The sequence below is a fragment of the Melanotaenia boesemani genome, chromosome 19, assembly GCF_017639745.1.
Source record: "Melanotaenia boesemani isolate fMelBoe1 chromosome 19, fMelBoe1.pri, whole genome shotgun sequence".
NCBI classification, from domain to species: domain Eukaryota; kingdom Metazoa; phylum Chordata; class Actinopteri; order Atheriniformes; family Melanotaeniidae; genus Melanotaenia; species Melanotaenia boesemani.
The window spans coordinates 24,711,194-24,738,834 of NC_055700.1; the positions used below are offsets into that span (position 1 = coordinate 24,711,194).

General features: G+C 40.5%; 1 protein-coding gene across 1 annotated transcript; it reads right to left on the reverse strand.

The window, feature by feature from the left end:
- Positions 1–889: 889 nt before the first annotated feature.
- On the reverse strand, positions 890–27,622 carry tprn (taperin). The gene is made up of 4 exons (XM_041969988.1): positions 25,292–27,622; positions 6,513–6,696; positions 4,541–4,659; positions 890–3,808 (listed from the first exon to the last, which is right to left on the reverse strand). Exons 1-4 carry the CDS (start codon positions 27,437–27,439, stop codon positions 3,746–3,748), a joined length of 2,514 nt encoding a protein of 837 aa, XP_041825922.1. The 5' UTR covers positions 27,440–27,622; the 3' UTR covers positions 890–3,745.
- Between the last annotated feature and the right edge of the window lie 19 nt (positions 27,623–27,641).

The window sequence follows — 27,641 nt, forward strand, 5'->3', positions numbered from 1 at the left end:
AACCGTTCAAGTCCTATCCCTAGTTTTTATACTACCAAAAAATGTATTTGTGTTACAATTATGGTTTACTACATATTATGTAGTACATAGATATATAAACCATGATGAGTAGAAAGGGGTTGGATTTCCAAAGAAGTGTAGACTTCTTTCCACTTCTTTATATTATGATTTGATTATGCTATAATTATTATTAATATTCTTTTTTCATTATTTTCTTTATGTGTAGTCTTTCTTTCTATTGTTTGAAATTCATTCATTCATTCAAACATAATATTTATTACCATGGCATCATGACGTTTTAGACATGGCATGATGTATCTTTAAGGATGCATCTCTATCTCAACATGATTTTTTTTTTAAATAAACATATCAACTTTTAGCAACTGTTAAAGACTTTACCACTTACCATATTATTTTAAATAATTAATTCAATAATTGAGAGTTTTTTGTGCTAAAAACAGGACATTTCTACCCTGGAAATCTTTAAAAATTGTTTAGAACTCCTATAGTTCTGGAGCCAGCTTGTGTTGCAGTGTTATGATTTAATACCCTGTAAGAGGAGATCCTAGCATGCTTCAGACAAATCCTGCTTGCTGATGCTGAACTCCCTGTGTGCTCACTCTAATCACTGCAAACAAATACTCCTAAACTGCTCTGATTGGAAAAACAAAACATCTACACTTAAAAGAGTTTCTCCTCTTCTCTCCTGTGGATCAGGAGGCTGGAAACTTGAGTAAAGCCACAGAGCCTCAAAGAGAGGCTGAGTCTTAACCCAGCTTACTGTTTGTAATATACTTTGTTTTTTTGGTCATTTTTTTTTTAATTCAATAAATGTTTCTCAGCATCAAAGTGAACAAATCATTCAGAAACCCTTTGTTTTTTTGTTCAAGTCATCTATTTATTGAGCTTTCATTTGCACAAGTATGACATCTTTTTTTTTTACTTTTCCAGATCATGGACAATAAGTTTACAGTAAGCACATCTGCTGCGATGTAGATTTACAGACGAGGCAGGAGGAGAAAAAAGATGAAGATGGAGCTTCTACCACAACGGCCATCAGGAAAGTTCTTGCTGGTGTCATTTAAGACAATCAGTGGAGGTTTTTTTTCTCTACAACCCAGATCTGCCTGTTTGGTCCCTCTGGTCACAGAAAACACCGACAACCTCTTTGGGATTTTGGTAAACAAAAACAGCAGCCGCCACAGATAAATCCACGTGTCACATGACTACGAGCCCAGGTTTAAATCTAACCCTACAAATCACTACAGACTTAAATTATTACAGCATTATTTCAGATTCAGGCCTTTTCATTCATTGGCTCATGAAATGTTGATGTTATAGCAGGAAATGCTTAGATGTTTAAAAAAAAAAAAGGCTGAATTTAACATGGGAAGGTTCTACTGTAGGAAATATTACTAAACTTTAAATTGTCGCAGTGCTGAACTTTGAATATTTTGTCAGTCTCAGCTGTTTTAGGTTTTAGGATATTTATTTGGCCTAAATGTTTTTAATCATCTAAATACCCCATTGATACATTTATTTCAATTAAATGGCAGTTTTTCCAGATTTAGACTAGAAATCTAGCTTGTTTTTTTTTTCAGATGAAGCATCCGTTTGGCTCGTAATCCAACAATAATCACTGTTGTAAATAATTTATATTGCACCTTCTTGTTGTGACGCATGTTCACCTTATTCTGTCTGCTTTCTGCACTTTATTCTGCAATAAGAGCTGCTGTAACGAGTGAATTTCTCCACTGTGAGATTAAAAAAGTCCAATCTAATCTAATCTACCTGTTAAACTTCATACAAGACTCTATATGTAAATGAGTCTTGCTATAGCTTCTTACTATATATAAGTAGATAAAAGTACAATGAAACTACAAGATTGTGATAATTTGCAGTAAATCTATCACTGGTCCTTTAAAATACAGGACAATGGGATGATAAAGGGTTTTTCCAGACCTGGACCAGTGTCCTGTGGGCTGCAGTTTGTGGTCACAGTGACAAGGCCAACAGTCATGAAACTTTAAGATGCAACGCTGTGGCAAAAGTAGGAAATAAAATAAGAAAAAACCAACACATTGCAATTATCGGCAGTGCATTCATCAGGTACAACTGGAGAGTTGTATTTCACGTTCATTTAAAAAAGGGGGAACAATGCCTCAAGTCCAAAAAGTAAAATAAAGTTAGTGGTTTTTACAACAGGTGTAAGAAGAGGCTGCAGCTCCTGAAACAAAACTCTTCAACTAGGCTTCTTGTTCTTTTAAGTGCACGTTTCCTCTGTCGCCGTCTCTCATGAGGTGCAAAACGCAGCTAAAAGCATGACAGTGCAAAGACATCTAACATCCAAGACTCCACAAAGAATTCCTAAATTCAGGTCTGACAACAGCTAAATCCAGCTTTGAGGACTGAACTAATTTTATCTGATTGGAGAAATAAAGAAAATAAAATGGAAGTAATAGATCTCTGTATTTATCAGCACATGATGGAAACTGTACAGCAATACTGGCCTGAGTGTGTGAAGAATGAATGTGAGGCCATCACAGCAACACTTTTAATCAGTTGGCATTATGAGTAAAAAATAAAAAGAATAAAAATCATCTTGGAAACATTCTTGCATATATATATAAAAAAATCTGAATTAAAAAAAGAGAATTACCACATCTTTCAAACACAATCTTGCATTTGTATGCACAAACATGTCATTTTAATAAACAATGGTAATTCGATGCCTTAAACGGACCTGCTGCTCTCTGGGGAATGTCGAAGTATGATGAGGTCCGACTTGCAGAGACATCTCGTCATCCATTTTTCCAGACATGCAAACTTCAACTTTATGCTGGAATAAATATTCAAGGAGCCAGAAAAGTCAGCGAGTTAGACCGTGTTTGGTTAACGTGATGGATAACTTCAAAAAAGAGGAAAAAATCCAGACACATTCCACAGCGATGACCAAAAGTATGGATGTACAGACATTATTGGCGAAGGTCACTTTTGTCCGAGTGTTTGATAAACGAGAGCTGCTACTGATCGACGGATATCTTCTCCCCCCGGGGTGCATATGTTTTCCGCGGACGCATCCAGCGGCTCGAATACAGCATGATACTCCAGAGAACATATAAAAACTAAAAAGGCATAAAGAAGCTTTACAGTAAAAGAACCAACCGAGCTGTTGGATGAAATCAAAAACATGCAGATACAAAAACAAAACAATTGTGGCACCCTTTCACCTTTTCTCCTCTTTCATTTTCTGAGTTAAATCTGCCATCGATCTACAGTATGCAAGCAGAAATGTCCTCCAGCTTCCTCTGGAGAATGTTCAAATGACATGTTGCCATGCTAACACTGAACTCTGTCACCGTGGCGACGCCTCCGCTTCCTTTTAGCTCCTCTCATTAACATCGTCCAAAAGAGCAGGTGTTGAATTTTAAAACTTGGAGTGAGTGATGCTGACAGATCAACTGTCCCGGGATAAAGAGGGGGGGTAAAAACAAAGACAGCCCAGCTGCTGTTGCTTCATCTTGAGAAAAAAAGCTTATCTGCTCCGATATGCATGAGATAACGTGGCATGAGTTGTACTGTGGCAGGAAATTAGTCCAAATAAACCAAGAAAAATAACACTGTCCTCCTGTGTATTTAGAGCGATGTGCTTTATAGTGGAAGCAGTGGAGAGTCCCGGTGTTTTGACGTCTGGTCCCACAGTGGTGATGCTGATGCTGATGTTCCAGCTGATTGGCTGGAGCGGTCAGAAGTAGAGAGCGGGCTCGCTGCTGTAGTCGGACAGGGAGGAGCTGTCGGCCGGCGTGAGCTGAGGGAAAGAACATCAAACTCTCATTTCAGATTCTGATCTTAGTTAACAAATAAATTTCCACTTAACCCAAAACATCAAGTTAGGAACAAACTAACTGTGAGAAACTGGTTCATGGAAGGGGTTGTACTGCCGGTTCCCAAACTGTGAGCCACGAAACCCAAGATAACATATGTTGATGTTCATGGACCACCAGAAACTTCACAAATAAGGAGGATAAAGTGGTTTTTGGTGGATTTGTTTCAGCGCTGTAACAAAGATCTCACCCATCTAGGGACCCCCAGTTTGGGAAAGGCTGAGTTAGACTACGCTACAGGATTATGTGCAGGATTATTTAATGCAGCACTTCCTATAACCCCAAGAGATCTCAGGTTATCAGACTTCCCTGGAAAAAACTGAGGTCCATCACAACTGTGTCTACATTTGTGTTCCTGTTTCCACATAAACATCTGACTGCTGGCTGTCATGGTGGATAATTGCAATTATCTTATTATTATTATTATTATTATTATATTTTAATGGCAACTCAGTATATTGACTAACTGATGTGGTGATGGTAGAGATCAGGAATGAACTCTTTTTTTCTTGTTAGAAGTTTAATTGAAACAACAATAAAAACAAAAGAATCTAATTAAATAAATATGGCAGAATTAGCTTTTTGGTGAGTTTTGGGGATTTGTTTGTAAGCTCATTAGGGGAGCTTTAGTAGTGAATCTAGGCATTTATTCTCACCATGACGTCCTCTGTCATCTGCTGGGAGGCGGCTTCTTCCTGGTAAACACTGTCCTCATGTTTCTGCTCCTGCCAAGTGCTGAAGTCTACAGAGTGCTTGGGGATGTAGCTGGAAAGATCTGCAAAATATAATTTTACTTTGTTTTAATAAAAAAAAAAAACAACATATGTGAAAAACACACAGGTCATATTAGCGTTTCTTTCAGAAGTCATGCTCAGATAAACACTGTTTAACTCAACAAAGTGGGGTTTATTTAATCTTAACACAGTTTTCATATTTTACATAAGTTTTAAACAACAATTAGGGAAAAAAGTAAATTCAGTGAGAAATGAGGAGCTGATGCAGTGAAACCATGACTGTGCTGCACTCAGATGTAGTTAACACTTTCTCCAGTAGGGGGCTCTGTAATCACATAAATCCCCCTCACAGCAGAAATTAGTGTTTCTTTCATGTTTCTGCTCACTTTAGGATCATAACCTGCATTTTCCAAACAAATTTTTCAACTTAAGCTCTTACTCTTGATTCCCCTAAGTTTCCAGAAGAATGAATAAATTCTTACATCCCTCTGACAGTATTTACTCTCTTTGCCTATTCCTTTGGATACTTGTTTGTTAGGAATAAAATTCTTAAATAGGAAAAAATGGGCAGGTTTATGCACATTTCCCTGACAAAATCCCATAAGAAAGAGATGCCATGGATGCTCTTGGAGACTTAATTAATGAACTAATTTAAAGAAAAAACAAAATCAATTAAAATGTATGTTAAAGGTTTTACAAAGCATCACCTGAAAACTGATCAGAAATGTCCAAAAATCCTGTTCCACCCTCATTTCTTTACATATCGTCAGGAAAAGTGGAAACAGGGGAGGTTTACTGAAACATTTGGCGCTTAAAACAATGTTAAGAATTCAATCTGAACCCTCTTAGACAAGATTTGTTATACTTTTTTTAAGTAGTTGTCAGCAATAGTTTCCAAAAGCTGTTCTTTCTTCTGCTCTCGGTCCAGATGATCCCACACTGCTTCAGTAATGTTGAGATCTGGGCTCTGGGGAGCATTCATCCCTCCATCAGTCCAGTTCTTGTGTCATAACTCAGCCACTTCTCCCGGTTTCCCTTCCTTGGATGTCTCAGGTCTTGTGTCAGGTCTTTGCTGGATTTTCTTCTACTTCTTGAGTTATATTTAGACCCTGTTCATCTGCTGTAGATGGAGAAGTTTTTCCACGTCTCACTTCTTCTGTTGTCCTCTACTCTTCCATTTTGCTCATATTTGTAAGGATGCAAACAGTGCTGAGATTTTCTTTTTTTGTATACAAATATTATTTTATGTCTGTCAAACTTTGGTATTTTTATTAAATGGGATCAAATGATGTTTTAATATAATTAAAAATGGGTTCTTTCCAAGTTGTCTGTTGTGTGACCAACACCGGTTCCTTCCTCGAGTTAGGAGCCTTTTATGCTTGAATGATTCGTAGTTCTGTATTAAGTGGCAAACACACAAAACACTTTACTCTGAAAAAGGACTCTGACGATGAATAAATAAACTTTAAAAGACCTTCAGGAAGCCTGAAGCATTTTAAAAGATTAAAATAAAAGTCTGACTCCTTGGAAGCAAAATATAAGTTTAGATAGTCCTTTTCTACGACAGTTTTCAGCTTTCACAAACAGCTTTTAGCCACTGCATCCTTATAAAGAGCTTGAATTTTCTCTTAGATTAAAAAAATAACATGTTCCAGCTGCCTGTGTAACAACCTTACTGGATCATCAGTGTGTGATGATGGGAAGCTGCTGACAAGAGTGAGAAATGAAGATCTGGACTTCTTTGTTGTGTAAAAGTTAGACAAAAACACCCCTGAGTGCAGCACAAAGCCCCTTTCAAGTCTCAAGTCAGAATTTAATTAGTTTCAGATCCTGAAAACATGGACATTAACTTTCGTATTTAAGTCTAAACATCTTGTGTTTCGCATCATCTCACCGTTGTTGGTGTGCGAGGGCGAGCCGGCAAAACTGGCTCGGGGGATGTGGATGCGTCCCACCATGCTCGGCTGTTCGTCCGCCAGCTTCTCGTCCTCGTCCTCGTCCTCCTCCCCGCTGTCCCACACGCTGCTCTCCGACGGGTACTCGTACGTGCTGTGCAGGCTCGACTCGTTGAAGGAGATCTTGAGGTGAAAAACGATGCAGAAAAACCCAAATGATGAGTCTGGATTTGGAGATTTTAAACCTTTGCTGCTGGATATTGAAGCATTAACTGGGAACCCAAAGATGTCGTCTCATTTCAGAACACAATACTCATTTCTGAAATTTTTGTTGGGATGGGGGGGTATCTGGAGAGCAAGCTACAGTTTTTGTCTTGCAGTGGACCAGGTGGCTGCCTGGCAGGACCAATAAATGACCTGTGGTCGATTACCTTCGATGTGTGTGAGACACTATTGTCTGCATCACAAACTCAAAAAGAGCTTTCCTCCCCTCTCTTGTGTTGCCATGGAGATCGCTGCTGACACACCTACAGAAAACAGCAGGTTTGTCCATATCTTCCCCTCTTGAAGCAGTCAGCTGACTGCTCTTAACTTGCTGTACCAAGCTCCATCCACTCTGCAGGCCCTGATACAAATCTGCCCTAATCTCCATCACAGGGCCTCCAAACCTGCAGCTTCACCAAAGACCAAAGACTTCAGAGCTTAAAGTCATGCTGTCTCCAAACTCATCACATCAAATATGTTGGACATCCTGTTTCCTTATGCAGGCAAAGTTCATATAAGCAGCAACTTGAACTAACTGTGCACAGAGTACTATTTATTTTAAAAAAGGGAGTGTCCAAAACGCTGTCTACCAGGCTCTGACACCATGACTAGAGGATTTGGTTTATGGATTCTGGACAAAGTCTACAGATAAAACAAGATCAGTCCTTCAGACATACAGTAGGACATTGATCTACAGGTAAGATGAAGAACTAAAAACTCTCCAGATTGTTAATGATCAGAGCAAATAATAGTTTGAGCAACACCTAAACTTATGATGAATGGACTTTAAGGTTGACTGTTAAAGCAAAAGGACGATTTTCAGTAGTTTCAGTATGAGGATCGTTTGCTTCAGAGTGAAGGTCTATAGATAAAAACAAAGGAAGAGTCACAAAATAAAGGAATTACTCCATCTTTCAATTTGCATTTCTTAAAATAAGTTAAATACAACCTTAGATGAAGAACAGGTATTACACCATGTCATGATTTCTTTAACAAATATGAAGCAGAAACGTGTTAGATTGCATAAACTAAACTAATATAACCTGTAGAACCAGATGAAATAACTAAAAATAACTTTTCTATGGGACATTATCTGTCTATTTCATCCATTTCTCTCCTCTTTACAATGTTGCTTCAGTTCATTGAGGTTTATTTTTGCACACAGCATTTCATTCAGATTGAGGTCTAGACTTTAACGAGACCATGTCGATTTTCATTTTCAGTCTTTCTGCTGCTTTGTTTGGGATGATTGTCCTTTCATGACCCAGCTCAGACAAGATTTAGTGGTCGGACAGTAGGACCCAGAACTGATTAGAAACCTTTGTATAAGAAGAAGTTCATGGTCCACTCACTGACTGCAACATGGCCCAAATCATCAGCCCTCCACCACCGTGCTTGCTAGTTGGTATGAGCTGTTTGTGCATCGTGATCAAGCATCTCCATTTTGATTTAATGACTGTGGTTTGATCAGATGTAACTATGCAAACCTAAGATGTGATGTCCCGCTCTTTTTAAATAAAGGAAGCTTTCTAATGCAACCCTTCCAAACAAGCCATACTTGTTCCCTCTTTGTCTAATTGTTCTGTCATGAACTTTAACATTTAGCATGCTAACTAAAGCCTGAGTAGTCTAAGATGTAGCTCTTGGACTTTTTGTAGTTTCTCTCAAATGTCTCCCATCTCTGAATAATTTCCCTTTCTGTAGAATGATGGATTCCAAATAGTTTGGAAATGACCTTATAACCCTCCCCAGATCCATGAGCAGCAACAGATGCTTCTCTGAGATCATTGCTGATGTCTTTCCTCCTTGGCATTGTGTTAAAACATACCTGACAACACTTCTGCTTGATATGAAAGTATTCACACTGTCTGATGAACAGTAGTAATCATATGGAAGCAGTAGGGGAGCACATTAAAAAGACAGACTATAAATTACGCACCGAGACAGCAGATTTACCTCCAATATTGAGATGTTGGGGAATACAAAGAGCTCCAAACTGTCCAGACTCCATTTCTAATTATCAATGTGTGGATTTAAGTGGAACAAGTCCAGTACAGGGAGACCCCATCCTGCAACCCAGACAACCTGAATGATCTGCTGCTGGATTCTCTACTGAGTCTTGACAGATTTCACTTTTCCATTTTCCCTCCTGACAATGGAAACCATTAGTATTCAGTATCAGCACAATCTACAATGCCAGTATATACAGAGCCATCAACAATAATTTTCCCCCTGGAAAAGGGCACCTAGTCCAAGATGTATCCTAATTTTAGCCCTTAAACCTCTCACTTCACAAATAGAGCCTTTCTCTGCTGAACTGGCATCCTGTATTAGAGGAAGTGTCTGAATGCCAAAAGCAAGTCCCATCAATAAATTAGGCTGGCCACTGGGCTTGCTTCCTCTTTCAGTCTTTCCCTTTTCTTTTTGTCTGGCCGGCTCTCTCCTCACACAAGACTCCTGTTAGCTGAGACTCTTCAGCTGCGCCTCAGTCCGACTTCCTATGTCCCACTTCACATCTGAGCCACGGCACTGATCCGAGTAAGTGGAACAAGGGGAATGACAAAACTCCTGCAACTTCTTTAGAGGCCTCTCCTGCACTAAAGCTAGCCGTGGGTTCTGTTAGTGTGTTAAAAGCCTGCACGGTGGAGGCAGAAGTGATTTGTCCTCTTTCCTCAGGGTGTGTAGGGGTAGGGGGGTAGATTCAGGCCTGCTTTCATTCTGGTTCATCACAGGGTGCTCAAACAGGATGCTTTTGCATCAGCAGGACACCAGCAAGTGCTTTTTAACATAAACCTAAACATATCAGATGCTGAAACTAAGACATTTTATCATTTCATGGAAATATTAGCTCTAACTATGGAAGCTACTCTCACATTCCTTTATTACATTCTCTTAAATGTAACGTCTACACATTATTTTGTACAAAATGCTCACAGACTAAGGACAGTGCTGAAACTTTCCATCACCTTGGCACATTGTTTTTTTGTCTGCTCTGAAGAGATCATGTGTTTGGGATTTGCTCGTCTGCAGAGTCGAGAGCTGCTGCTGCTTCATCACAACTAAACCCCAACACATAACACACAGTGGCATCAAGCTGAGCACATATTACTTTATTCCACAAGTTCCTTTCACTCCACGTTCCCTTACGCTGTCCTTTTTGTGGTTTGCATGCATTTATGGGGCCCAAACAGTCACAGGGGAAGACTAACAACAGGAGAGGCAGCAAGCCAGCAGATGAGATTATGTCTTCATGAATGTGTCTTGGCCAACAGACGAAATGGGAGCAATGCCAGTAATTTCTTTCCAGTCCACCCAGGATGGCATGTCCTCGTTTGGTGAAAAGTGGTTCCTACTGAATGGACAAGCAGAGCGCCAGCTACCCAACAGGGCTGATCGGGTTTGGATTCAACAGCTCAGGGCTACAGAAAAGCTCCTGACAGCATGTGTGTGTGCGTGTTTGTGTTGTCTTGACTGAGGTATTTAAAATAAACTAGTTTATATACAGTGTGTGTAAATCCAACCTTAAGCGACACGTGTAAGTAAACTAAACAGGCTAACAATGTGTTGCTGCTCAGAGCAGACTGACCAGATGCCCGATTAGAGCTAATCTCCAGCCAGGTAGGTAATATTAGAACAGCATCACAATGAACCGGCTAAAGAGTTGAGCTGCAGCTGCTTGAGGAGAGGGATGTCATGGCCCGCATGCAGCATATCATCTCCACAGATTTATCACTAATGATGAAAGTGAGCATCTGTCCTGCAACCTTGAACAGCTGTAACAATTATTTATCTTTAAGAAAAAAATATAAGGCAAAAAATCAGCTTAATCTATGTATATTAATGTTTACTGTATAGTCAAATAGTCAAAATATAACTATGAGGGAACAGATGGTCTCACAGATCTTCAGATAAATACAATAGGTATAAATAGAATTTTTAAACCTTTATGAGCTGCAATGAAAGTAGGAAACCACACTGGATATGGACCTGATCCACGTGTCATCAGTAGCAGCAGATGACATGTTTTTTCTTTCTTATAAATTTGTTTAAATGCTCTTTCTGCAGTCATTCTCATTGAGATTCTTCTTCTGACTTCCACACGGTTTCTAGACATCTATAACTTCAACATAATTTAGGATATTTAAACCATTCAAAGTCCAAAATAGTCAGTTCATTCAGGAGAAGGGTGATCAGAAAGAACCTTTCCATATCTTTCATAATTTAAGAAATATTTAACTTTTTCACATTTTTTTTTACATTGATTTTAATGGAACCTTCCCAATTCTTTTACACACACTACTTCAAAATGTATCTCCTTCCACAAAAATTCTCCTAAAGACACCGATTAAACTTCAAAATATTCTCAAGACAATGGACTATAGTTCTGACTTCAACCTTTTATCCAAGAAACCTCTGAATCCAAGGAGTACCCTCCAACTGCTACTTAGACTCCCATATGAACTGGCAGCAGGATTTCTCACAAAAAAAAAAACTGAGGTTACTATTTTTACCTCTTTTTAATGTCCACAATTTTTAAGGCAGAGAAACAATTGTTCCTGTGGTGGAACAACTGTGTCAACAGGAGTTAGAGTTTGTTCATAAAATTAGGTTTGAGTGCAAGTTCAAGCTGAGTGAAGATTGAATCCTTCACTTTTATTTAGCCTGGCGATTTCTTCAACAGTTTCAGAAAAAAAACACTGAAATATTTTAAAGAACATCCATCTAAGTCTGCTTTTTGAAAAAAATTGTCAGTATTTCAAGTTTTCAGCAAAGTCGGTCCCCATCATTGAGCTCACACTTTCCTAGAAAAGCATCCTCTTGTTTAAACATTGTGACATTACTCAGTGGCGGATATAATTTGATCAGATAACTTTCTGCTTCAAAAGAGAAACTGGCTTTCTTAAATAAAACCTGATTGTTTAAATAATCTCATAAGTTCATTCAACAACGCAATTCACCTAATCAGTGGTTATGTGTAAATTTGCTGAATGCCAACAGCAACCAGCTGCCAATATGACACACCTTAGCAACACATTACACTGGAGAGGCAACAAACAAAACAAAATAATAGATGATGGACTGATATTAGCTTCAAAACACATGAAATACTTTAATAACAAAGACAAAGCTAAAACCACAGTACTCCCACTGAAACCCCGGCAGCTGTAGTCTGTCAAGTATACTCAGGCCAAACACGCGTGTTGGTGGATTTCTCCATCGCATACAAGGTGGAATCACTTCACTGCTCAGCTGAAGGTGCTTTTAGTGCTACGATATGACAACACTGTTACAACTGTGGGTGCTCAACACATGTAGGTGGCTGATGCTCACAGCTCGGAGCTGAGGTGTGGGATGCAAACAGTCCCAAATAGAAAAATCTGTGTTTTCACTGCCATGCCTGGAGACTCCATGAGTCACTGCTCTAACAGCATGAGCTCCTAAGCCTTCTGTGAGTACACACGAGTGTTTACATCTCCCTGCATCATCAGTGCTGGATTATCTGACTAATAAGAGAAAAGTGGGAGTGGGGAGATGTTTCTATCTTTCCATTTATTCTTATCAATGGGTTTCAGGTCAGAAAAGGCACATCAATTACTTTTTGACCCATCTATAAGCCTTTTTTTTTTCTTTTCGCATTTGTGAACAGGCCTGCTTAAACTAAGATAACTGTCCACTCTAAATGTAAGGCGACACCAGCAGGGTGGAGATCAAAACCTATAAGTAGTCCACTCCCAAAAGAAACACTCATTCACACACGCTTTCATTGCAGAAGCATTGAGTACTTGACTCTCATGCCAAAATGATGACGATGATGATGATGGGGTGTGTCTGAAAAGCCACAATTGAGACAAAAGAAAAGGATCACACACAGGCTTGTGTTGATAGTTATTTCTCTGGGAAAGATCTATATTGGAACAAAAACCTATTCTTCTATTCTTTACATCTTTTAAATTGTGTTTAAATTAAACAATGGCTTTTTTTATTCAAAGGAATTCTGAGTATAATATGCAGAAAGGTCATAATCACAGGACATACTGTATCTGTGGCAGTCTATGATTACAAAGGCCTCCAAGTGGAGGGAACCCAAGGGTGCATCACATAATGACCTTTTGTTGAGTTGGTGCTCGGTGGCTGAACAGTTGATTGGATTTTGGACACGATGAGCCTGGTGTTTCAGTATAGTTGGGCTTTGGAACAGAGATGAGACAATTATGACACAGTTTCGAGGCAGCAAAGAGGAAAGAGGCCAAGAAAAAGTGATCCTATCCAGGTCCAGGACAAAAGATACATGATAAAGAGCTCAAAGATAAAAAAAAAAAAAGAAAAATCTACATAATTAAAAACCATTGTAATTCTGACATTGTTTGTTTATCCTATTTTTTTTTTTTAACCTCAGCCTTGTAAAAACAGCTGCAACTGATGAAATTAATGTGTCTAGCAAGCTAATGTAAGCAAACAGGCTAACACAGCCAAAAAAAAACAAACATCCCTTTTTAAGTTTTTAAAATGAACTACACAGTCTCACCTTTGGGAACTTTTGCAGCTGTTGTATTTAAAAAAAAGAAAAAGAAAAAAGAAAAGAAAAGAAAATCACTGAAAAAATTAATCACTGAGTATTTTCTGCAGAGTATGGGCCTGTTTAAGCTAACAAACAAGTAAGCTAACAACCAAGCTACAATGCTAAAACATAAACCTTTTTTTTTATAAATTATATCAGTCTGACTTTTAGGGAACATTTGCAGCTGTTGTATTAATTAATAAGAACAAAAAAAACTGAATCACAGCATTTTCGGCACAGTATAGTCTGGGCCGACTTAAGCTAACAAACAAGCTTACATGGCTAAACAACAAACCTTTTTTCAAAGTTTTGAAAATAAATTATATAGTGTGATTATTGGAAAACATGCAGCTGTTTTACAAAATCACTTAAAAAAAACATAACTCAGCATTACATTACGGGCATATTAGCTTAGCTTGGCACAAGGACAAGAAGGAGAGGAGTTGACTATCAGGGTTTTCACCATTAGTCACACAGCTGTTGCAGTGATGTTGCACGGTACGCGTCCTGCACCCCTGAGACATTAAAATCTAAAAGAAGGACGCAGTAAACTCACTATTGATGCGTCCTGGGGGCGCACCTCATTTTTCCCAATGAAAATAATACATTGTGAATATCAAATCATGTTTAAAATGACAATAACTAGCTAAAGAAACTTCAATGTTTCCCCTACACTGACTCCATGGCTATATTGTTAGCTCCATGCCTTCAAAATGCAAAGAATTAAATCGTTTTACATGAATGTAAAATTTCTTAGCCTAGCGCAGCAGCGGTAGGCTACTCTGCTTTCAAACATATGCTCTGCATGTGAACACAGCATGCAGAGTGCTATGGTGTTTTATTTTGTTCCAAAGGGGGAGTGCTTAAAACCAAATACGTGTATAAGAAAAACTAACCATGTGCGCGGTAAACACTGGGTGCATGTACGTGATATAAGTGAGTCAACTAGTACCCAGGAGTGAAATGCAATGGCGCAGGGAGGCATTTCTGCACTGCGAGGGAATAACACAGTGTGTGCAATCAGAGAATCACCCTCGTGAGAGCCCATCAATCCACTGTGTGCACATATGTGGACTTATGTCCTTGCACTGGTGACCAACATGCTCTAAATTCTGTCACTGTGCGCTCGGCTAGACAGTCCTCACTCGATCAGTTGCAGGAAGCAACAGCCCCATGTGGTCATTATAGGTATTGCAGTCTTAAGTACATGAGTACTGGCATCACTTTTTCGACCTGATGACTATGTCCATTTTGTTCATGTCTTTTCTTGTGTATGAAAAATGCAGGTTTTTAGTTTCCATAAATTCAAATTTACTGATGGTGAAAATGCCCTGGCCCACATTATCACACATCAGCGCATGCGTACCAGTAAAACCATAAAATTACCAAATATTTGTTTATCCTAACAGTCTGTGTAGCAAAGATCACAATATTTGTATTTTAATTCTTTCACAATGCTCAAAGAAAAGATGCTGCACCATATGAAATGACTGAAAGATAATGAGATGAAAACAGAAACATGTTTGAGAACCGATGCTGGAATAACTGACCTCAGTTACGCTCTGGGCCCCATAAAAAGACACTATCAAAGGGCTGAGCTGTTTGGGTCTCCACCCACAAAAAACTCTGATTTGGGTTTGTTGATTAAAGAACACATTCACCATTCAAACATCTATATTAGACCCTGTTTTAATTCTGTTCCTCTTTGCCTGATAAAAATGCTCCTTGATGCTGCCGCCCATCCACCAATTACAGAACCTACAACCTCTACACTGACGTAAAAGTGTTTGTGTGCAACAGATAGACGAGAGTGTGTCCTTATCCTAGAATCCTAATGACAGGATAGAATGGCCTTGGCTGGTGTTGCCCTGGCGACAGGCGCCATGGATATGTGACAGAGAGAAATGGGAGAGTGGAGGTGAAGACAGAGACAGACACGTCTGCGAGACGGACAGCTTTGGATGGAGGACAGGAAAACAGATTATCAAGAGCTTACACGACTCACATTAGAGCAAATTATGCAACAGCTACATTAATATATTTACATGTTGCACACCTCAGACCTCGGATGCGGATGTAAAAACCAGGAAAACATTCAGGAGATAACGCATGGAAAGATTATTTGAATAAAATTTACATTAGGTTACATCTAGCTGCAGACTCCCAACCCGGTTTTGTGTTTGCAATCGAGGAAGCAGAACTGGATGTTCTCCGAGTTTTACAAAAGATTTAACCTTCCAATTACAATTATAGCCTAAGAAATGAACCCAGAACTGGTGTGTGTGAAAGCAGATTACGGAGAAACAGAAGAGGTAATAAAATCCGTGACCTCCTCCTGCTCTTCGCCCACTCTGTTTCTTTTTATAAACCTTCCAAAAAGCCCCGTTTGTTAGCGTCCTCTGCTTTTAGGCTCTTCAGCTTCTTAGTCATGCACTCTAAAGACACACATGTAGACACACAGACACTAAATTAAACATGACTATGTTAGCGGGGCTTTGCTGACTGAATTCTAATTACACTGACTTTGCTGGGTTGCACATGTGCCCGAGGCCTATGTGGGAAACATGCGAGTGTGCATTCATACAAGAGTGTATATGCAAAAAGAAGAAGAAGAAAAAAAAGTATGTTTCCATGTAGAGCAAACACAAGGAAATGCTTAAGAGGAAACCATATTTGCACCGCATGTGATATCAGTAGTAAAAACAGAAGTAACACCTCTCTCATGTGACAGACTGCCTGACGCCATTAGTTTGTTTTAAAGGTGTTAATGGAATTGTGCTTAAAAACAGCCATGTGTAAATGGCAAATCTATAGAGAAGGAAAGCAGCACAAGTCATTTTTAAGCTAACCTGACTAGGAAAAGCCTCTCTATAGTAAGCAGGTGTCTTGGATGGAGTGCTGGCCTTCTGAGTGATGCATCTGCACCACAGGACGTGAATTTAAAGACATAAAAAGTTGGAGTCGAGCTTCTAAAGCTATTTAAATTTTGACATTAATACTTAATTTTTATCTTATGCTCCACATGTTCATCTGGATGCAAAACAAACTGTATGACCTCTTTCTTTTTATGAAACATGGATTTCTAAAAGCATCATCAGTTCAGTGTTGTGGAGAAAATGACGGAAGCTTCAAATTTTAAGCTCTCAGAGCTCTCATCAGCTTCATAATGAGTTTCATTCCTAGTATATTACACTAAAAGCTGCACTGGTTAAGATTTTATATCAATAACTCTTTTCTGGAGAGCAAAACAGAGGAGGCTTTCTTGTTGATTGAGTGTTTACAAGTTATATATTTAGGCTTCAAAGGCAGGGATGTTCAGCTCTGGTCCTTGAGGGCTGCTGTCCTGCAGGTTTTAGATGTTTCCTGCTTTAACACACCTGAATGAGGATTCAAGCTTGGGCATGACTTGACAATAAGCTGTTCAGAAGATCTATTTAATTTTATTCATGTACGTTGGAGTAGGGAAACATCTAAAATCTCTCTATGGGAATGACACTGTACATCCCTGCTCAAAGGTTTGAGCAAAACTCTGTTTGGTGCTTCTTAAGAGCTCCTTCAAATGCACAGCTCCCTGTTTTAGCTTTCTACTGCCACACGAGGACAGAGTGTAAAATATGAACAACTGTAGGCGAATCTTGGTTTTATTGTTCTTGTTAGTAGTTGTTGACTAACATGTAAAGAGCTCATTAGTGTTTGTGGATAAAGTACACGTAAAACCAAGTATTTAAAAGTATGTATGGCTCCCAGAGATCGTTGTCACAGGCCATGTCTTCGTGCATGAGGGTATGCAAAATTTGGTCCATTTTATGGGCCTTGCAGATGTGTAGCCTAATGGAGTAAACAGAGTAGAAGTACCAGAAACCTTTGGGACAGTGTTAAGCAGTATAACTGAAGTGCGACCTACGAAAGAAACAAAGAAGAAGCTACAATATATTTAATGACGGCGTCTACTGTGCTGTATCTTTTATACCTCTCTAAGAATGTACATCATCATGATCTCCTGCATCATCGCCATGTTTGTTAAGGCCCATTTATGCTCGACACAAGACAGATATGCAGAGGGACAGTTTTGTCCATTCTCTGCGTCAGTTATGCACATAATTTGGTCTGTTTTCAGGGAGCTTAGCTATCCGTCGCTTGACGCAGAAGACGGAGAAATACCACAGGAAATCACAGGATCAGTGCTGAGCAGAATAGCTAGCATGCGACTAGCGGAAAAAACAAACCAGAGAAGAAGAGGATCAGGAAGGGGAAAAAAAGCAGAAGAAGACGAGCACAACTGTAGAAATTGGCCGAGCTTTTGAATAAAGACTGTATGCGAGTGTTTAGGGCTTGTTGAGCTGTTGGAAATAAGTTTATAGCGAAGCATTACTGCCACCAAATGGTGTCTGAAACTGATGTCGGCTCGCGGGAGTGAACTCTGAACTCAGTACTACTCACTAGTGGAAGAACTGACTTACCAACATGGCAACTCAAAAGACGCATTGAAGAATGAGAACAGCGACATATGACAATGTTTGAAATGGACGGACCTGTTTACATATGCATGGGAGCATAAATGGGCCTATACTGTCTGAAACCGACGTAGGAACCCAGAGGTGAACTCTGTACCGCCCTCTGGTGGATGTATCGGCTAATAACCATGCCAACATAAGGGACACATTTAAGTATGAGAGCAGGGAAATTTGAAATAAAGGTACCTATTTACGTACATTAATGGGAGCATAAATAGGCCTGAAGAGGTCTTGGAAAGACTCCTTCCCCTTTCTAAAAAAAATAATAACCTAAAAAGTGGGCAGGGGTCCTTAAAACCCCACAAACACAATAGTTTAAAAATGATCATTGTTAGCTAGCTACCTACCAGAATAGCAATTTACACTTTGCTGTATTTTAGTGGCACCTTTTTTTTAAGCAGAAAACTTAAATGTCCATTGAACCTGCATCGATTCATCTTTCTAAGCACAATCTTTGACATGAGGCAGGCTACTTTGAGAACACCAAGGATACACAATGACATCCTTGAAATTTTAACAGAGGCCAAAGGTTTGCTCGCATTTGCATTCCCACATTTCATGCCACCAGTTACAAAACAAAAACAGAAAGCAGCTGTTCTTTCAGCTTGAAAACCACTATTTGAATTTAAATTCGAAGTCCAGCTCCTTAGAACGGTCAAATTGTCCTTGTCACGTTGTTTTATAAAGGACAACCCAACGAAGAATGCTAATTTTAAAGTATTATACAAGTAATCTAACCAGAGCTCCAGCATTTCATAAGACAAATGAGATAAAGGAAGCACTGAAACACTTTGCCTTACCGAGCAAAGTGTTTGTCCAGCTCCTACAATGATTGCAACAACAGATAATTTCATTTCACTGTCTTTCTTTAAGAAAATATACTATTTGACCGGATGTTTAAACTCCAGATAAAAGGCAGTAGTTCAGGCCAGGGATTAAGTAAGTTAAGTAGAAGACAACAAGACAGATCTTTAAACATATCGACTTTGTTTTCATACATCAGAGCATAGAAAGGTGACAACTGACCAAAAGTTAAACCATCATTCAACTTTGTATTTCTCCTAAAACATAATACAGCAACAAAAAGTACTCGGGACTCTCAGGACTTTTGGCGGCTGATTGTTGCTGTAATTTTGAAATAAAAGGGGGTGAGGTGGTAAGTTATCAGGAAGTGTAAGGGAGGAGAGATGGGGAATGCCTGCTGGGTGGTAAATAATTAAACACAATGGACTTTCACACCTGTACTCCAGGCACACAATGAAAATGTAGGAGGATGCCCTTTCATTGGCCTTCCTGTGTTACACACAGCTTTAAACCATTTACAATTGGGTATTTTTACCCTGCTGCATGCATGACACTTGACCACGAAATGAAAAGTAGTGTGGCTCCTAAACACATATATAGGAGACGTATTTAAAATTCAGAGGAATGAAGTCAATGCAATGAAAACACGACCGCGCCAACAGGAAGAACGGTGGTTAAGTTCTTGTATTGGTACACAGAAATTTAAGCTGTTTTTACTGTTTGGTTCATATGTTCCAGAGAAAAAAGTCTCTTTTGCTCCAGTATTGCTTCTTGTAAACACCACCATGCCAGTGGATGTTAGTCTACATCTACATTTTTATTTGGGGAGAAATGTTTTACCAGCTTCCAGAGAATCAAGTCGTGGTTAAACAAACAAATGTGCTAATGTGCCAGGAAAATGCAGGATGTTGGGTGAGTATATTCACAGTTTAAAAGCAAGTTCAGCCATTACATACTTCTTTGAGATGGTGTAGATCCTTGTATGTTACCCTAAAGATTTACGCTTTAAAATCTGAGAAATGTATCAAGTACTTCTGATGAACTCGTATAGGATGACGCAGATGTACGCAGGGAAATCCTTCTCCGTGTACGAATCTTGGTGTTTATACAGTCATTCATAAGCTACTTTTCATAAAATCCTTGACTCAGGATACTTTTGTACGACTTCAGAAGGAACCCTGACGTAAACTTATAGTTGAGTTGTTGGTTTACTGTAAATGATGGTCGTCCAATATAGTAAATATCGTCCTAAATGACTTTCTGTTTCCGTATTATTCTGTCTTTACTTCCAGCAGGGGAAAGTATGACTGAGAGCTTCCCATTGAACTTTCAAGAACATCATTAGGTCAAAAAAATACAACAAAAAGTGTTTCCAAGAAAACATGCATGATTCATTCAGAAAAAAAGAAAAAAAATCTGTCATTAATTCAGAAGAATACAGGAAAAGAAATTTAAAAAAAAGAATGCAACATTTTGGGAAAAAAAAAGTAAAAATTTTTTCAATAATTTTTTTCCATTACTTTCAAAAAATACTGCAAAAATTTTTCATTATTACACAACACAGAAATTTTTTTCAATATGAATGACAATTTATAAAAATACAGCAAAAGAAATTCCAATAAATAAAGTACACTATTACTTTAGAAAAACACAAAAATATTCCCCCCTTCAATTAAAAAAAAAAACACAAATATTATTTAAGAGAAAATTAACACAGAAATAAGTTAAATATTTAAATTTTTTTAAAAAATAATAAACAGCAGATTTGTTTTCTTTATTTTAAAATAATGTCATTATCTCAAAAAAACAGCAGTTTCATACGTGAACGTGAACGTAACACTCCTCCACATCGCTGAGCTCTCTCTGACATCAACCACTGTAAAATCCTGACATCGGCTTGCTTTGCTTCGACATTACACCGACATCTGCTTGGAACTAGACTCTGGTGGTTCAAAAGTCCTTTAAACTACGAGGCTGGAGCTCCTCACAACTCCAACATCTGAATCCTAACGTCAAACATTAAGCATGATTATCTCATTTTAGTCAGGATTTAGTGGACAAGCTGCACATCAGTGAAAGAACAAGTTTAATCACAGGTTTATGCTGAATTAATACAAAATAAATCTAAACTTACATTCTAATAACATTTAGATTCTACGTCTAACAAACAAGCTTTTCACTAAACCGACAATATCTTGACCATAATGACACTAAATAGGCTGCAGCACTAAGAGTGAATAAAAAAGGCAGGGTGTGCCATAAAACCTCTTTCTTTCTGAAGCTCTTCATGTTTTGCTTAGAAACATGTGGGTCCGGCTTCCTTTTTCCATAATAACTACTGGTAAGGAGCAGCAACTTCAAAAACAAACCCGGGCCCCTCCCATGTCTTGTTACAAGCCACATCTATCAGTCCCCAAAAGCTGCAGCGTTTGCCCAAAAGAGGGCCAATTTGCCTGCATCAAGTCAGAAAAGCCAAATCCAATCAAACTGCAAATGGAAACTCAATCCGGGCTTGTGTTTAGCGAGAAACTCTGAGTGAATATATGCAAATGTAGGAGCGATGCGGTATGAGAAGCTGCACTTGACCTATATAGCTCCTCCACAATTCCTTCCCCAATGGAGAAGATCACAGAAAGCTGGAAGCCAGAGGACAGGCTTATTAACCACCGCTGTGCAAGAAAAAAGCAGAAGATTGTAGCATGAGGAGAAAAAGGAAGCAGGCTGCAGTCAAACATCATGTAAATCAGAAAATGGAAGGAAGGAAAAAGTAAAATACTACTGGAAAATCTAAAACGAAGCGCTGATGATCTGCTTTGGTCAAGCATTCAATTCCTGACGTGCATGTGGAACATTGTTTTTAGGCCAAGTTCCTCTTAAGAAAAAAAAAAGTTAAGTTGGAAAAAGAGTGTTTAAAAAACTTCCCCCCATCCCGGACCAGAACTCGGAGCCATGGCCATTCTTGGAGGCCGCTTTCACACACAAACGGCAACCAAGGAAAAAATCCTCACAAATTATGTGGGTTAGGCCAAACCCTGCCCAGAAAAGAAAAGCGCAGTCAGGAAACAACAGAGAGAAAAATAAAGTGTCTTGGTTTGTGAGTGAGGAGGAAAAAAGGCAGGATGTGTCTGTGTGTCATTGCCGTGGTCTGTGGTAATCATCATACACGCAATAAAAACATATACACCGCAGCAGAGTTGAAAGTCCACAGCCTGATTATCTGCCACTGTGACATAAAATAGCCCAGAGATCCCAAAGATATGAAGCTGGATTCACAGAAAAGTTCTAGGGAACATGTTGCCGAACGGATCCCTGATCTAAAGTAATAAACTAAGCTGCATTCTGGATTTGATTGTTTCTCTTTTACTCGCTGGAGTTGGAAAACTTATAACACTGCTGCCAACATAACAGTTAAAACTCAACACAAACATATTTTTTCAATTAAAGAAAATAGGTCATGTTAACTTTGTCCAATTCTGGTAAAACAGTTATTAAACGCCCATCCATAGCAAACCTAGAACCATATGCAGACGTAGAAAATCCTCATTTTCAGAATTTCATTGTCTATTTTAATCCATCAGTCCTCAAAAAGCCCATTTACAACCATCTCTGGGCTCCAGCTGCATGTCTCAGTCTGTGAACAAACATGGAAGCTAATTTTGAGCTTGTTTGCATGACCATCAAAATCAGATAACTGGGTGGTGTCAGATTATTATAATTAGACACACCTACATGCAGTTCTTTACCGCACTGTTTGAAAAAATCTGGCCTGCATTTTACAGTCCTTTTAAAGTACATTTCTACGTAGGGATGCAAAACTCAAACTTCCTGTTATTTTCAAAACACCTACGTCTTTGCGTTAGATGTGGGAGCCAATAAGCCAATAAAATAGACTACTGGCAATTGCTTTACTTTGATTATATGCTAACAACCTGCTGCTGCACGCCATTGTGTTAACACACAAAGTGTTATGTTTTTGCACATATGCATATGTAAAAATAAAATAAAAAACTTAAATTAATCAAATATACAGGTCTACATGCACAAATATGATGAAGTATTGGGGAAAAATCTTGGCGTTTTAATCCCATTTCTCATAATCCGATCACTACCATTATCTGAAAAAGCATAATCAGATTATGATGTCCATGTGATCAATCTGACAACTCCAGAATTCAGGTAATGATCAGGTTTCTCCGAGTAAAAGGGCTCAGTGTAATAGTTAGATTACGCCACAATGCCTTGTCGTACTGCATGTATACTCAGTTATCTGATCAATTTTGATTTTTACATCTGCACATGTGCAAAAAAGTACTATTAACTAAAGATATTAAAGAGACATAAGAGCGGATTATTATCAGATTATTATTACAATAATCTGATTACTGCCAGTTATTGGATTGTGATGGTCATGTAAACGGACTCATAGATTTGACCAGTGTGTCAATCAAAACTTCAGCAGGCTAATCAGACGTTAAAATCACCGTGTGAATCAATGTCTACTTTAAGGATGTAAATCCCAACTTTGATCATGATGTCATGATACGATTCTGATTCAGTTCAGGAATCAGCGATCAAAGCGAGACGGTATCGGGTTGATTTAACAATCACTTCAAATCACATGACCACATGTTCTTTTTTAAGCACATCTCACAAATAATTATCGTATTGATCTTCGACATTTTCAGTTTGGATCAGCGCTAACGGATCATTGGATCTATGTATTGATGGAGATCAATGTATTGTTACAGCCCTAGTTTACACACTAACTGGACTTCCAGCCATCCATTATCTACACCCGCTTATTCTGATGCAGCGTTGCAGGGGGCTGGGCTGAATCAAAGAGAAGATCTGATGCAATCTCTGATTAGGTTTCCTTCTCTAGGCAACTACTTTTCATGAACTGGTTTGTATAAAGCCAGTTATAAACTGGACTAATGTGGATTTGTTTTAACTGGATCACAATGAAACGGCTTAAATTATGTCTGTAAAGGGCTTTGAGATGACTTTGTTGTGAACTGGTTCTATACAAATGAAGATGAATGTAATTTAACTAAATTGAATTGCTCTGCCTCTCCCCTAGTAGCTGCTGAGATAGGCTCCAGCTCCCCCGCGACCCTGAATTTGAATTAGTGGTATTGAAAATGGATTTAATAGAATTTAACTGAGCCTATTGCACACACTGGACTTATAACAGAGAATGTGTTATATATTAAACACATCTGCTGGCTCATTTGACATGATGCAAAGGTAATTTTGCATGAATCTGAGCTTTCCAATGATGTTTTATAATGTGCACCCAGTTATGTGTGTACACTATTCATATTTATGTTAAGCCAAATATGCAAGGGGTTAATGGTTTCCTCTTTGCTGAAAACTTAGGTTAAAAGCAACAATTAACTAAATGGGATGGTAAAAAAAAACCACGTGGTTACGTTATGAGTGCTGCAGTGTTCCTTGCCCTGCTTGTAAAAGGTGATTTACATGTAGAGCAGAGGATTACGGAGCACCAGGCCAAGGAAACGGAACAGCTGAGAGGTTGTAACCCTGGCCTAGACTGGAAAAAAAAAAACTGCTACAGGCTTCAAAACATTCAGAGTTACAGACCATGCTGTGTTTTGTAGATCAGAAAAGTTAACAACTGAGGTGAAGCTAAATGCAGCGATTACATGCAATCAAGCTTGACTCTTGCTCAGGGTGCAGTGGGTGCATGCAGCTCAACCACAGAGATGTGATGTCAATAAAAATGTGTCACATTATGCACCGATTCAAGCACAGGAGGAGCTGAAAATAATGCTTTGCACGTAGGCTTTTAACCATCGCAGCCCGCAGCACCTTGCAAAGATTAATTAGAAACATTCTGATATTTAATTAATCCCAGATGCACATCAGATATGCAACTTAAACAAGCTCCTTATCTTTTAAGTGCGTTTAGAAGTGGACCTGGAAATAACGCAGCTCTGAGCAAAAACCTCGGACGAATTAAGCCGTTTAAGAAGCAGCACAATTTGCCTCGACGGATCTGAGCTGGCCCGAATTCCCGAGCCAAGCCTGGAGAACCAAATACAGCCTTGATGAGATTGTTGAGTCAATAGGCTTGGAGAGCCACCTAACCCAGGAATAAGCTCTGCGACAAATAACATGGTTTTGTGGGGTGGGGGGCAGCAATCCACAGGAAAAAAGCTTGGAGTGTTGTTCCAAGTGGCTGTGTAAACACATGCTGTTAATCCACTTAGAAACACAGGCTCCAGCAGGTCAAGTGATGGGACAGAGAGATTTAGACACACACACTCGCAACAGTGCTGCATATGAAAATAACCGAGGTAGCTTAGGGAGATCAGTGTGCGCCGGGTGGTAGAGGAACAGTTAGGAGACAGGTGCAGAGATGCAAAGAGAGTGTGACGTCTGATTACTAAATTTAGATCACTAGAAACTTGGATGATCCTTCCAGGATGATTTGGCGTGTGTGATGCATGAAACTATAAAGAAGCAATAACACACACACAAGTTTATCCTGCACATGAACAGTCTGAGCTCTGCCGATGCTTCATTTAAAACAATAAAGGGTTGGGAAAAACATCTTTTCTGCTCCACAAGTTAAATATGTCAATAAAAACAAAAAATGTCTGATTGCACTCACCTTTTTGCCTGTGGAGCCAGTCTTGGAGAGGCAGGACTTTTCTAGGGTCAGGTACCCTCCGATGACTTCGATCTCCTCCACAGCAGGGTAGCGCTTCTTCAGCAGGGTGCCTAGCTGAGAATATGGGGCCAGGGTTGGTGTAGAGACAGGCGGGGCCTCGCTCAAGGTGTCCTGCTGGGGCTCAGGTGAGCTTGACTGGGCATCAGGCTCCACCCTACGTTTGGGCACCACAGTGAAGGTGTTCCCCTTTTTCCTCTGAACCATGGGGCTGGGAAACGGGACACGCTTCGGGGGCTCCACCTCAATGTCGTCTATGTTTGTTACTGGCAGATGATCTGAAGTGGGCTGCTCTGGAGCTGGGGAGGGGGTAGAAGGGAAAGGGGATGAGGAAGGAGAGTGTGACGGGACAGGAGAAAAGGGGGGTGTGGATGGAATAGATGGAGTAGAGGGGGGTGAGGAGAGAGCTGGAGCTGGAGATGAGGGTTCAGGGGTTGGAGGAGAAGCAGGACTTGTGGCAGCTGTAGGAGATGCTTCTGGCTTGGATGGTCTTGCCACCCTTTCCACCTCCTTCTCCTCCTGGAGACTGTCCTCTTCCCTCTTCGTTGACGTTGGAGTGAGCGTTGGGGCGAGGGAGGTTGGCACTCCTGATGTGGACACCTCTGGAGCTCTGTGTGAGGGGGAAGACTTAACAGGACCAGGTGGTATTGGACTGCTTGATCCAGATGAGGCAGGGAGACGCCGCTTGGGGATCACTGTGAAGGAGTTTCGGGACTGCAGGCGAAGGTTCGCCAGGGCCCGAGCCTGAGTGTCCCCATCAGGAATCTGGGAGAGGTCTGGCTTCGGGCAGGGACGGATCTCAAATTCAGGCGAGGAGCGAAACACCTTGGACGAAACGGGACTCAGTGGAGACTCTGCACGGGCACGACGGGTCTCAGGAGAGCATGGCACCTTAGGTTTTGGGGGTGCATCCGCCACCTCCCACTCTCTCTCTCTGGTGAGCTTGGTTTGCCCTCTGTCTGGCTCATCTCTGGGGATGGCAGCTACTCCATGGACGCTGCTTTCCTCAAACCGCAGACGGAAAGATGACACAGACTGTGGGGCACCAGGATGATGCTGGAGGCTGCTCAGCTCAGAGGCAGCAGGCTGTGGCTTTTGTTTGGAAGACCAAGTACCCTGGAAGACTGGTGATGGTGGCTGGCTGCTGACCGATAGGCCTGGTTTGGGTTTTGGCACCAGTTCTGGCTGTGGCTTGGGCCAAAGTCTTGGCCTGCTACTGGCACTACTATCCAGATCCAGCAGATTTTCTGTGCTGTGGGATTTCTTCTGCAGCTTCCCATAGTTGCTGTCAAACTTCTGCAGGATCCTACTAACCCTACCTTGACCCTCACATGACTCATATGAGACTTCATGGTCAGGGCGACCCAAGGTGCTCAAGTTCTCTTCACTCTTGCTTAACGTGGTGTCATAAATGACCACTTCCTTGGCTCTGATCTCAGTTACAGTACTACCTCTCCGGTCAAGGAGGTCGTTCAATGAGCTATAGGTATCGACACCGTTTTGTTGCCAACCGGCCCTGGTTTTAACTCCTCCGGCGTCCGGAAAGTAATCCGGATCCGATTCGATTATGATGATATTCTCCGCGCGGATAGTCCGTATACCTGGGACACTGCCATACAGCTCCAATATGTGCTGAACCGGGCGCGCGGCGTTTTCTCTGTCCTGCCGCCTCCTCCGCTCCTTCTCCAGCTTGATGAACGGGTTCTCCTCCAGCGGCCCCAGACTTTCCTGCAGCACCAAGCTCTCGTGTCGGTCGTCCTCCCTCTGTGTCGTTCTCTCGGTGGACATCGGTTGTGGCTCTTTGTTGTTCACGAAGTGTTGACTGGCTGTGGTGATGGTGTAATTCCGCCCGGACCCACCGGTCGCTCCGTTATCTCTGAGAGCGCCACTGCCGTTCACGTTTCCCGTTAGCTCGCCGTTTACCCGTTGCGAGCACGCACCGCCGGGACTGGTCTCCGGAGTACCGGTTCCTCCAGAACCGCCGCCTTTCGCCTTCCTCCTCTCCAAGATTTCTCGCTTCCAGGCCGGCATCCTCGGGCTCTCTTGCCCGGACTCTTGGCAAAGGACGCGTACCTCTCCCCCGCCAGACATTATGGAGGGTTTCTTGGAAGAAATGCGGAGGGAGGCAGGCTCCGAGGCGGTCTTGCCGCTGTCCGGTGCGGCTGTAAACGCTGTATCCGGCTCTGGCTGTACCTCCACCACTGATCAGCACATACACACACTCATCCCTACCTTCCCTTTTTTCCCTCTCCCGTCGTTATCACACAGCCTGGGTTTCTTTATCCCCCACAGC

Coding starts and splice junctions, on each gene's coding strand:
- tprn (XM_041969988.1), bottom strand. CDS start 27,439: ATGTCTGGCGGGGGAGAGGTACGCGTCCTTTGCCAAGAGTCCGGGCAA. Junction 6,697..25,291: donor CTGGCTCCACAGGCAAAAAG/GTGAGTGCAATC, acceptor TTTCACCTCAAG/ATCTCCTTCAACGAGTCGAG. Junction 3,809..4,540: donor AGATGACAGAGGACGTCATG/GTGAGAATAAAT, acceptor TCTTTCCCTCAG/CTCACGCCGGCCGACAGCTC.